We start from the raw sequence: 12,345 nt of genomic DNA on the forward strand, positions 1-12,345 counted from the left end.
GTTTCTCAGCTTCTGGATTCTGAAATCACTCACCGAAAGTCCTGCCACCAGTACTCAGTTCTGACACCATCTTTGTCACTCCACGCCCACTTTGCCCCTCCTTCCTCTCCTCTCTCTCCTGGTCTCTCCCCGGAGCACTTTCCCCCAACCCCCATCCACCTATCATTTTTACAAATCTTACCTCCACTTAAGATGGGGTTATGTCCTGATAAGCCCAGTGGAATTTGAAAATGTCGTAAGTCGAACATGCATTTAATAGACCTAACATAATTTAGTCTAGCTTATCTTAGAATGTGCTCAGAATGCTTACATTAGCCTGCAGTTGGGCAGAAATCGTCCAATGGAAAGTTTATTTTATAATAAAGTGTTGATTATCTTAGGTAATTTATTGATTACTTGTACTGAAAGTGAAAGACACAATGGTTGTATAAGTGTATTGGTTGTTTACCCTCCTGTTTGGGTGGCTGATTAGGAGCTTCAACGCCGGGGAGAGAGTTTCATACTGCATATTGGTAGCCCAGGAAAAGATTAAAATTTCAAATTGTGTATGGTTTCTACTGAATGCATATAGCTTTGACACCATCGTATAGTCAAGAAATTGTAAGTCGAACTATCGTAAATCAGAGCCGTCTTTACTCTCTTTCCCTTGGTGAAATTTAGGCACCCTTCCAGGAAGGGTGAAACAGCTAAATAAAGTTCACCCTCTGTTTACCGGACTGTGGCATGAAAGGAATGTAGGGCCAAGACTCTCACCATTGCAAGTTGCTCAATTCCTACTGTTGTGTAACGATGTCCGCAAAAGGAAAACAGATACAGGCGATCCAAAGTTTGTTGACCTAAATAGTGACTTTTGCCTGCAAGACTTTTTTAGTTCATTTGGCAGATAAAGGGTGTTGCAAAAGCAATACCGGACAGACCGTCCTGGGTTAATTTGTCAAAGCCTTTGCAAAAATTATTAAAGTTTTTTGGTTATAATAGCTCAGAGTAGAATTTGGTGGGGAGGAGAGGCAATGGGGTGAGAAAAGAAGGATGTGGGCCCATTTTCAATTATACTTTTCCTCCTCTACTTCAGAAGTGTTGTTTTCTCCAAAACTTTCCCTTTTCCTCATTGCATTATCACATTCTATAAGGGTCACTCTGTTAGTTGCCTAGAGAATGATAGAATTTTCCAGGTGAGGATACTGAGGCCAGCTAATGCCAGATTTAGGGCTAATCTAGTCTAGGACTGTTTTTTAAAAAACACAAAATTTTATTTATTATGTAATCAATATAATATATGCTTATAAAATGCAGAAATAATCAATATAATATATGCTTATAAAAATGCAGAAATTGCAGATAAATTTGGTTTTTTAATACACTTTTACATAGATTATACAGTGTATATATATGGTTATTTATACTATTTATTTTCCAACTTAACAAACCTCAATAACCCACACTTCTGTAACCAAAATCTCAACAAGCATCATTTTTATTGTCAGTATATACTTACATTGTCTAAATGTACCATGACTCACTTAAGTATTTCCTTAAATGTTGGACATTGACCATATTTCCATTTTTAAGTCACTTCATGTAATACTGTGTTCAGTATCTGCAGAACTCTTTGACCATGTTTCTATTTCTTTAGAATATGAACATTTTAAAAGATCTTGATAATCTGTTGACAAATTCTTTTCCCCAAAGATTCTCGTAATTTATTTTCGAAACTAGTAATGTATAAAAAGCATTTAGGGTCCTTATCAAAATACTAGCTTTACCACAATTTTTCTTTTCTTTTTTCCATCACACCATTCTGCCCTTTAGCTCATGTTAAAGGAGGGGAAGGGGGCTGGTGGATGGGGAGGAAAGACAGCCAAAAAACAAACAAAAAATACATACAATAATGGTGGTCATACATTCTACAAGTGATAGCCATTTTCAATTTTTCCATCACCCTCCATCTTTAAAGGGACCCTCTCAGATGATATGAATGGGGAGTCAAGGCTTATTTTGTAAACAGCCTTAGTATCATTCTAAAATCCCACTCAAGTAGTATATATTCAAAAATTGTCTCTAAACTACTAGAATCGGGAAATCGTTCTTTTTTTTTTTTTTTAAAGATGTTGGGGGTAGGAGTTCATTAATTAATTAATTTATTTTTGCTGTGTTGGGTCTTCGTTTCTGTGCGAGGGCTTTCTCTAGTTGTGGCAAGCGGGGGCCACTTTTCATCGCGGTGCGCGGGCCTCTCACTATTGAGTCCTCTCTTGTTGCGGAGCGCAGGCCCCAGACGCGCAGGCTCAGTAGTTGTGGCTCACGGACCTAGTTGCTCCGCGGCATGTGGGATCCTCCCAGACCAGGGCTCGAACCCGTGTCCCCTGCATTAGCAGGCAGAGTCTCAACCACTGCGCCACCAGGGAAGCCCAAGAATTGGGAAATCTTTTTAACCATGAATGACACTTTCATATAATTCTATAGCACAGAATTTTCAGAATATCATCTCATTTTAGCTACTTAGAAACCTTGAGTAGACCAAATATTATTATTTCCATTTGCTTACAGTTTCTGTAGGAAGAAACTAAGCTTAACAGAAGATAAAAATTCAGGTTCTCTCTCTCTCTATATATATACTTTTTTAAAAAAATTAATTAATTTTTGACTGCGTTGGGTCTTTGTTGCTGTGCAGGCTTTCTCTAGTTACTGAGATCGGGGGCTACTGTTCGTTGCGGTGCGTGGGCTTCTCACTACGGTGGCTTCTCTTGTTGTGGAGCAGGGGCTGTAGACGTGCGGGCTCAGTAGTTGTAGCTTGTGGGCTCTACAGCACAGCCTCAGTAGTTGTGGTGCACGGGCTCAGTTACTCCACGGCATGTGGGATCCTCCCAGACCTGGGCTCGAAACCCGTGTCCCCTGCATTGGCAGGCAGATTCTTAACCACTGCGCCACCAGGGAAGTCCCTCAATGTATTGTTGAAGTAATCATACAAAGAGGCCATTAGACTGAGATGGCTCTGATGCCTTGGTAGTTTAGTGAGCAACCCAAAAGCTAAGCCAGATTCAATTCTTATAAATACCTCAAGGTATTTACAACCAATCACAAACAACCAATCACAAACAGCCAACTAGATTTTCTCAAATAATGCAACAGCATAAGCTATAAGCAGGGCCTTCCCTGGCGGTCTAGTGGTTAATACTCCACGCTTCCACTGCAGGGGGCATGGGTTAGATCCCTGGTTGCAGAACTAAGATCCTACATGCCTCACAGTGTGGCATAAGCTATAACCAATCAAATAATTTCCTTGCTTTGCATGTGCATCTTCTCCATAAAAACCTTGCCCCTAGCTCCTGTCAGTGGAATGCTCCTGACCATTTCCAGATTTGGTGCTGTCCGATTTGAATAAATTTTTGCTCAAATAAACTCAAAAATTTTAGCATGCCTCAGTTTATCTTTTTAAAGCTATTAAAGAAAAACACTATATGAACAGAAAAATTTACATACATATCAGTACAATAATGGCTAATTGATATTGTTTGTAATATGAATTACACTAAAACAAGAGTTTTTGAAAGGTAAGTGGAAGATAACTTTAAAAAAGGGAAGTTACAAAGGAAAGACATGGAAACAATCTAAATGTCCATTGATAGACGAATGGATAAAGATGTGGTATATATATACGTGTGTATATATATGTGTGTGTGTGTGTATATATGTGTGTATATATATATATGTATATAACAGTGAAATATTACTCAGCCATAAAAAAGAATGAAATAATGTCATTTGCGGCAACATGGATGCAACTAGAGATTATCATACTAAGTGAATGAGTCAGAAAAAGACATATGATATCACTTATATGTGCAATCTAAAGTATGGCACAAATGAACCTATCTACAAAACAGAAACAGACTCACAGAGAACAGGTGTGGTTGCCAAGGGGCAGAGGGAGGGGGAGGGATGGACTGGGAGTTTGGGGTTAGTAGATGCAAGCTATTACATTTAGAATGGATAAACAACAACGTCCTACTGTATAGCACAGGGAACTGTATCCAATCTCCTGGGATAAACCAAAATGGAAAAGAATATGACAAAAGAACGTATATATTTGTGTAACTGAGTCACTTGGCTATAATATATAATGTGCAGAAATTAGCACAACATTGTAAATCAACTATACTTCAATGAACAAGCGAAAGAAAGAAAGTGAAGTTATCCATGAAGAAATAGTATAATTTTATCCTACTGGATACCCAGAAAAAAGTAGACAGGATTTGGAGTTGCGAAGGTGATACTATTTTCGACTATTAGTTTGTTCCTCCCCTATGCCAATAACATATATATTTTATTTTATTTTATAAATTTATTTTATTTTTGGCTGCACTGGGTCTTCATTGCTTTGCGTGGGCTTTCTCTAGTTGCTGTGAGCAACTACTCTTGGTTGCGGTGTGCGGGGTTCTCACTGTGGCTCCTCTTATTGCAGAGCACGGGCTCTAGGCACATGGGCTTCAGTAGTTGTGGCACGTGGGCTCAGTAGTTGTGGCTCGTGGGCTCTGGAGCACAGGCTCAGTAGTTGTGGCGCACGGGCTTAGTTGCTTGGCGGCATGTAGGATCTTCCTGGACCAGGCCTGCCAACTCGTGTCCCCTGCATTGGTAGGCAGACTCTCAACCACTGCACCACCAGGGAAGCCTGCCAGTACCATATTGAGTGAAAAACATGGTTCTGAAATAGCAAACAAAAGCGTCCTTTACTAGTTGGATGCTCATCCCTCAATACTCAGCTGAACCTGAAGCCTTTGGACATTCAGAGGCCAAATTAATCATTCTGTCTCTCGGGCCTCTGCAGCATTTTGTAAATTGGTATATGTCAATTATATTTCAGCATTATATTTTAGCTTATTTTTAGGTGTTTCCCTCACCATGTAAGCATTGTGGATTTCCAATTTTCTTCAGTATCTTTGTATCCTCTGCTTCCAACTTAGTCCTGGTAGTTGGCGAGGCGCTCAAGATCTCTTTAACAAATAATGAACGACTGTGTAAACGGATGAGAGTGATTTCCGAAGACAAATTTGACAAGTATCAACATTATATGAACGAGTTCCACTCATTTTCTACCAACCTATTGGTTGGATCAAATTACCATTCATTTTTGTTCAGACGTGCACTGTATTATTCCTCTGTGCCAACAGGTTAGAAACATTTTCCGCAGAGAAAATGGGCACAGAAAATGATGCCCACGAGAATGAAAGATTTAACCCTGCTTCCAGGCTTTGTCCTTCGCGCGTGTCTCTCCCCTCTGTCCTTCCACACGGTTGTAAAGAGCGCCAGACTCCGACGAGGGGAAGCAGCCCGCAGGATGGCCGTTTGCTGGTTCTGGCAGCGAGGGTCAGGTCGGATTCAGATCTCAGCCCACAAGGAACGCGTGTGCCTGGGCAGGTTGCCGGCGGGCCGTCCATTCTGCGCACGCGCAGGCGGCCAGTGCGGCCCGCGGACCTGGCGGCGGCGCCGAATGCGCGGCTCGTTTCTGCCGCGGTCTGGTGAGGAGCTGCGCCTCGGCGTTCTCGGCTGCCGCCGCAGTGCAGTCGCCGTTTCTGGTCACGCGCGGGATGCTGCTTCTGGCGTTGGGCGGCCCGTGGGCGGCCGGACTGCGGCTTGGTGGGAAGAGGACGGCACCGTGGGCAGCCACTGCGCTCCGAGGCCCTAGGGCGGCCGTCCGGCGGGCGGCCTCCTGCAGAGGCTCCTCGGGGCGGGGCGGGGGCGCGGGGCTGTCGGCAGCCGCGACGCTTCTGCCGTGTCGGGTGCGAGCGCAGGTCGGCGGTCAGAGGGCTCGCGGACCCGAGTAAGGGTGGGGGTGGGAGTAGCACCGGGCCTGGGGAGCCCGGCTCTCCCATAGCTTCTCCCCGGCCTGCACGGCGGCTCTGGTGCTGAAGGAGCCCCGTGCTATAGGGCTGGTAGGAGTGGCCGGCCTCGGCCTGGGCAACAGGCCGGTGCTCCCGGGGTTCGCAGCCCCCGCGAGTCCAGCAGTGTCCCTTGGAAAGTGCCTATTTTCTGGGCGGTTCCAGTCACTTTACAGAGATGGTTGCAAATCCATTGGGCTTGTGAGGACTCTTTTTTTTTTTTTTTCTGTCCTTGAGCGCAAGCCCGGAAGGGTTAATTTGCAGCGAAATTTAGATGCTCCACGTGGAGATCGAACTGAAAGAACTCGGGAAACCTGATTTTGAGTTTGTTCTGCTTTTTATTAGGTGGCTCTATTTTTAGGAATTCCTTTGCTCCCTGGAAAAATGGGATGGAGACGTTAATCCTTCTAATTTTAATCTGAATAAATTGTCTCCTAATCCTGCCCTGTAAAATATTAGGATTAGCAAACATGGTTGAAACTTGGGAGGAAAGGCCAACGCGGGAACTGGAATCTCATTAAATTTCAGCATAAAGGCATTAGGCATGCCTTTTACATCTTGAAGAGTGTGTGTTGTGAAAGTCATTTTCAGAGGTTCGGGCAACTCTTTTGTTCCTGTGAAATTTGATGTAGGAGTTCAAGTAAAATATTTTCCTTGCGAGGAGCAAGGGATGGATACGAGACCCTTGGGGAAAGAGTTATTATTTTTTTAAATACTAGCTATAGTATAAATATTTTACAAGTATTAAAAGCAGTCTGGACTTTAAACTTTCTGAATTTGCAGTATTTTACTTACATAATTAAACTTAACTTTTTAAAAAAGCTAATACATTTAAATCTTTGACAGTTGGCTGAAAGTGATGTGGAGTAGAAGAAACTATTCTTTTTACTTGTTTAAGAAACTAACTTTTTACTTGTTTAAGGTCACACTTTAAAATGCTTCTAGCTGGGATGCAAACTTAGGTCTTCAAACTCCCAAATCAGTGTCTACTTGTGAGTGGAATTAAGGAAAGCCATTGTGTTACTCAGTTTGCTTTCTTTAGCTTTGTAGATGATTTGGAAGAATTCCTTAAATCACCCCATGTGATAAGTTTTCTTTTACTCTTTATTATATTTTTCAAAATAAACTTAAAAAAATTTAAAAGTTGGTCTAAAATGCAGTTTATCATGTACTCACGTTATAATGGTCTTTTTCAATAGATACCTGTTTCTTGGGAAAGATGTGTTCGATGTTTACATACACAACTTGAAAAATCAGAAGATGGAAGGCTGATTTATACTGGGAATCTGGCCCGAGCAGTATTTGGTGGGTAATCAGAAGTGAGGATATTTCCTTTTCCCCCCCCCCCTTTTACTTATAAAAAAAGGTTCTTAGCATATGATAACTTATTATTTTAGCACTTTTCGTAATTGCAAGACAGAAGGAAAAATTATAATTTTTTTCTTGTGGTCTGTTGATAAAAGATTTAGAGGTTAAGACCTTTGCATTTTTAGGAGATTTTTAAAAGGTTTTTGTAGACTCTTATGATTTTGTGATCTTATGTCTGGGCACTAAAGATTCCATCCTTTGGTCACCTCTCGGGATGTTTAGCAACAAAATAAAACAGAACAAAAAGTGTATGTTTATGTAATGTTTGAATATGGAGAGGAAAAAAATATGGGCGAATACCTCTTAGGAGTAGTTATTTTGGGTAAGTAGACATTTACAGTATATGTTTTTAGATTTTGCAGTTAAAATGAGCAGTAATACTTTTATAATTCAAAGATATATTAATTTTACATTTTTTTAGGTCATCTTAGAATTTTCAGCAAACATATTTTCTTAGTGGTTTTCCAGGTAGTAGGGAGTTATCGTGGAGAAGGAAAGGGCAGTGTATTAGATAGCTACAAGTTTAAAGCTCTTTCCTTAGGTCATAATTCAGTATTTAGTATGGAATATTTTAGTAGGGAAAGCTAGAAGAACTTAGGTTTGTGATTTGTTCAAGTTCCTGAGGTTGTATTTCATTTTAATAATCTTAAAAAAAAAAAGTATAACCTGAAATATCTGGACGATTACTTTATAGCCAAGTTGGCCACAAGATTTCTGTGCCCCATTTGCATGTGTGTTTTTGATCATGCTGGTGTTAACCAGTTGTCTGAAATTTAATCTGGAAGTCTGTAAGTTCTCAAGAGTGTGTGACATTAAAATAGAGTATGTTTAAAATACAATTTTAGCTATTTAAAACTTTCTGGAAATAAGGAGTGATTATAATCACTATTGAGTGGAGTTCTGAAGTTACTGGAATAATCAGTTTCGGATGGTAGAAATTTCTTCAGAAGTCACAACATGAGTGGGCCACTGAGCCTGTGTCTCATCTCTGGATTGAGCCTGGGATCCCTAGACTGATGCCCTTGAGATGTGTTCACCGTGACCCCCGTGGTACCCTTCTTTCTGAATACAGACACCGTTCCTTCAAATGAAGGGAAGGCTTAATCAATTTTTTTCATGTTCCCACTTGACTCAATTCTGGAGAGAAGAGAATATAAATAGGAATTAATTTTAGTGTGGGTACAATATAATATTTGTGGAAGAGCAGAGCTATGCATGATATTCAAAGTTCTAGAACTGTAACCTGTAGAAGAATTTAATGTTTGAGTTTCTTCAATATTATAGTAATAGAAAGTCACTGTACTTATCAGGGATTAATATTTTTTCTGTGTAAAACTGAGTGAGAGACATTAACATAGCGGTACCATTTAAACTACCAAATTGGGTCCTAATTTAAAGATATTTGAAGGGACTTTTAGTTGATGGTTCTTGTTAATTCAGCAACAGATAATTACGGATGTCATAGTATTCTCTTTTTAAGATGAGTAGAATTTGAACATGAAGATGTTGTGAAAGAAGAGCATCCCAGGCACGGAAGTAGTATGAGCAAAGGCATGAGAATATGTTTAGAAAATAGCAATTACTTCAATCCAGGCATAATAAAGTATATGTATGTATTAGTTTCCTAGGGCTCTTACAATACATTTCCACAGGCTTGGTGGAGTAAAACAACAAAAATTTATTCTCACAGTTCTGAAGGCTAGAAGTCTGAAATCAAGGTGTTGGCATTCCGTGCTGTCTGAAGGCTCTGGGAAAGAGCTTGTCCTTGTCTCTTCCAGCTTCTGGTGGCTCCCAGCAATCCTTCATGTTTCCTTGGCTTGTAGCTGCATAACTCCAGTCTCTGCCTCCTACTTCGCATGGCGTTCTCTGTGTCTCTGCTTGTCTTGTTCTGTCCTTTTAAGGATACTCTCATTGGATGTAGGGCCCACCGTAATCCAGTATGATCTCATCTCAACTTTTAATTGTCTGCAAAGACCCTATTTTCAAATAAGGTCATGTTCTAAAGTTCTAAGTGGATGTGAATTTTGAGGGGACACTGTTCAACCTACTATAGTGTGAAAGAGTAATGGGGAAAGCAGGTAGTTGGAAGGGCTAAGGAGGCTTTTATATAGAAGGCAACTTGGTCCCCATTGAATCCCATGTGTACCAGTGTCATGGCATCTACCTGTGGGGGGAAGGAATTATTTTAAAATTACTAATGCAAGATAATTAAGCCTTCAAGCAAGAGTGATGTATGAGAGTGTCTGCTTTGTTATAGCCTCACCAACAGAGTATGATGTCATATTTTCAGTTTTTGCCAGTTTGGGGGAAAAACGGTATCTCACTGTGTTTTTATTTTTTTTAACATCTTTATTGGAGTATAATTGCTTTACAATGGTGTGTTAGCTTCTGCTTATAACAAAGTGAATCAGTTATACACATACATATGTTCCCATATCTCTTCCCTCTTGCGTCTCCCTCCCTCCCAGCCTTCACTGTGGTTTTAACTGAATGTTTCTTATGATTGAGGCTTAGCATCATTTCATCTGTTGAAAGGCCGTGTGCATTTTTGTTTCACTGAACTGTCTGCTTATATTTCTGGCATGTTTGTTTATTGGGTTGTTGATCTTTTCTTCTCATATACTAGAAACCTTTTGTGTGTTGGGGATATTAACCCTTTGTCATATAAGCTGCAAATATTTTTCTCATTTGTCTCTTTGTTTACGGTATTTATGTCCAAGTACATTTTAAAAAGATGATCAGATTTATCAACTTTCCCCTTGATTGCCTCTGTATTTTCAGTCATAATTAGAAAAGTTTACCTATTCTCAGATTATAAAGGACTTCACGGGTATTTTCTTCTTATACCTCTCTTATTTTATACACTTAAATCTCTGGATTATTTGGAGTTTTCCTGGTATATGGTATGAGGGATCAATTGAATTTTCTCTGAATCTGGTTGTCCCAGCACCACTTATTTTAGATTGTATCTTTGTTCTATACTAAATTTCTCTATGCAGTTAGGTTTGTGTCTAGAGTTCCCATTTTTTTCCATTGATCTGTTTATGTACTGAGCCACTACCACACTGTTTTAATTATACAATCTTATGTTTTAGTATCTAACCCTCCCCCCTTTTTTTCTTCCTTTGTTTTTCCAAAATAACTTTATAATCAACCCTTCTAGGATCTCAACTTGCCTGTTTTCCAAACGGATGGTATTTGATCATGTTAAAATTGTACATTCAAACTAAGAAAATTTACATTTTAAGTTATTTATTTATTTACTGTGGTAAAATAGACATAAAGTAAAAGTTACCATTTTGACCATTTTTAAGTATACAGTTCAGAAGTCACTGATTTTTTAATCTTTCTAGCGTGATAAGTAAAAATATCTCACTATTTTAACTTGAATGTTTTTCCTTGGTAAAGAAGTTGATTACCTTTCCCATATGTTTCTTAACCACTGGTGGTGTTTTTTTGTTTGCTTGTTTTTCAATTTGCTGTTTTAATGCTGTGCACTTAGCCTGAAAAAGCCCCGTATTTGCACGTTTTATGTTAGATCTGTGGAAGTGCTTGTTAATAGAGAGCTTTATTTGATTATCTGCTGACTGAATTAACTTTCATAGTATTCATGAAGATTTTTGAGTAATATTAAACCTTTTATTGGGAGCTGAGATAGAAGCCAGTTAACCCTAAAGCGGACTTCCCAGCTGGAGAGGCAGTGCATTGTAATGGTGAACAGCCTGGACCCTAGAGTCAGATTGCCCGGGTTTAAATCCCAACACAGCTCCTTGGTAGCTATGTGACATTGAGCAAGTACCTCATATTTTCTCATCTTTTAAATGGGAGTGATGATGATGATAATTATACATCAGTCTCATAGGGTTTTTTCCTAGATTTCATGAATGAAATATGTAAAGTACTTAAAATAGAGCCTGGAATATAATAAGCACTATATAGGTGTTTGGGTTTTGTTGTTTTGATGATGATACTGTAGGGAGAAAGGTGGAAGAATTAATTGGATAGGTTGATTCTTTTATAAAAGTTAAAAATGTTAATCTTCTCCCATTTTTTTTCTTATTTAGGTGTGAAATGTTTTTCTTACTCTACAAGTCTGATCAGCCTTGCATTTCTACCGTACATTTTTGCACAAAATAATATTATATTTGGAAGTCTGCCTTTGCAAATCTTATTTTATGGCATCATAGGAAGCTTTACAGTGATCACTCCAACACTGCTTCACTTTCTTACAAAAGGCTATGTCATTCGGTTGTACCATGAGGCCACAACAGACACTTATAAAGCCATTACTTATAATGTTGTGCTTTTGGAAACGAGTACAGTGTTCCACCAGAATGACGTGACGATTCCAAGTAGCACACATGTGTTTACCACATTTTATGCTAAAACAAAATCACTGTTAGTTAATCCAGCACTCTTTCCAAACCCTGAAGACTATAACCATCTAATGGGTTATGACAAACCATTCACTTTTGATGTGGAAGAAGCCAGTGAAAAGAAACAGCTTAAAGAAGAGAAATGAGTCTGTCGTTTTTATGTTTGTGCTTAAATGTGATTTATGTTCCAGTGTATAATAATTGCCTTTACTTATGATTTTTGTTAGTGACTGATTGTTAAAAAATAATTTGAAATTGTATCACAGAACTTTTCATTTCCAGAGAATTATGTTCCTTTATAATAAAAAAAAGTTACATTTGAAAAACAAAACATACAATACTCTATCATTTGTGTTAAAAGGGTGTGAAAATACATGTATATGCTGACATATGCATGGTTACTTTTATATAATAAGTGTGATTGCCTCTCAGCTGGGGATTGGATGTCAGAAGCAAATGGGAAAGTTATTTTTCCTTTGTGTTTGGATTTTTCTAAGGATAGAGATATTACCTTTTCCCACATTGAAAACTCTTTAAAAATTCACAGATTATGGGAGACTGTTAATCTGCTTCCTTTGGCTCAGAGCACAGGTTTTTGCCTATCATCTCTGGCATGGCTGCCCATGTTAAAGATATCCATGTCCAGTAGGGTGTGGTTAGCTCTTGGGGAAGTGGTGACCTAAGTAGTATCGTCTTCAGTGGTTCCATTTGTCCCTCCATGTTCACTC

General features: G+C 39.3%; 1 protein-coding gene across 2 annotated transcripts; it reads left to right on the forward strand.

Annotated features, from left to right (window-relative positions):
• Positions 1–5,492: 5,492 nt before the first annotated feature.
• Positions 5,493–11,942, forward strand: TMEM70 (transmembrane protein 70). 2 transcript variants are annotated; one of them, XM_024765748.1, is made up of 3 exons: positions 5,493–5,786; positions 7,073–7,178; positions 11,306–11,942. In XM_024765748.1, the coding sequence occupies exons 1-3, from the start codon at positions 5,583–5,585 to the stop codon at positions 11,761–11,763; spliced, it is 768 nt and encodes a 255-aa protein (XP_024621516.1). In that variant the 5' UTR covers positions 5,493–5,582; the 3' UTR covers positions 11,764–11,942. The 2 variants fall into 2 exon arrangements, with proteins under 2 accessions (XP_024621516.1, XP_024621517.1); XM_024765749.1 differs by having other exon boundaries at positions 5,520–5,774.
• The last annotated feature ends 403 nt before the right edge of the window (positions 11,943–12,345 follow it).

This window comes from Neophocaena asiaeorientalis, unplaced genomic scaffold, assembly GCF_003031525.2.
Source record: "Neophocaena asiaeorientalis asiaeorientalis breed wild unplaced genomic scaffold, Neophocaena_asiaeorientalis_V1.1 scaffold417, whole genome shotgun sequence".
In the NCBI taxonomy this organism is placed as follows: domain Eukaryota; kingdom Metazoa; phylum Chordata; class Mammalia; order Artiodactyla; family Phocoenidae; genus Neophocaena; species Neophocaena asiaeorientalis.

Excerpts from the sequence above, each read along its gene's own strand:
- TMEM70 (XM_024765748.1), top strand. The coding sequence starts at position 5,583 with ATGCTGCTTCTGGCGTTGGGCGGCCCGTGGGCGGCCGGACTGCGGCTT. Across the intron at positions 5,787-7,072 it reads CGTGTCGGGTGCGAGCGCAG|ATACCTGTTTCTTGGGAAAG; the intron begins GTCGGCGGTCAG and ends CTTTTTCAATAG. Across the intron at positions 7,179-11,305 it reads TCTGGCCCGAGCAGTATTTG|GTGTGAAATGTTTTTCTTAC; the intron begins GTGGGTAATCAG and ends TTTCTTATTTAG.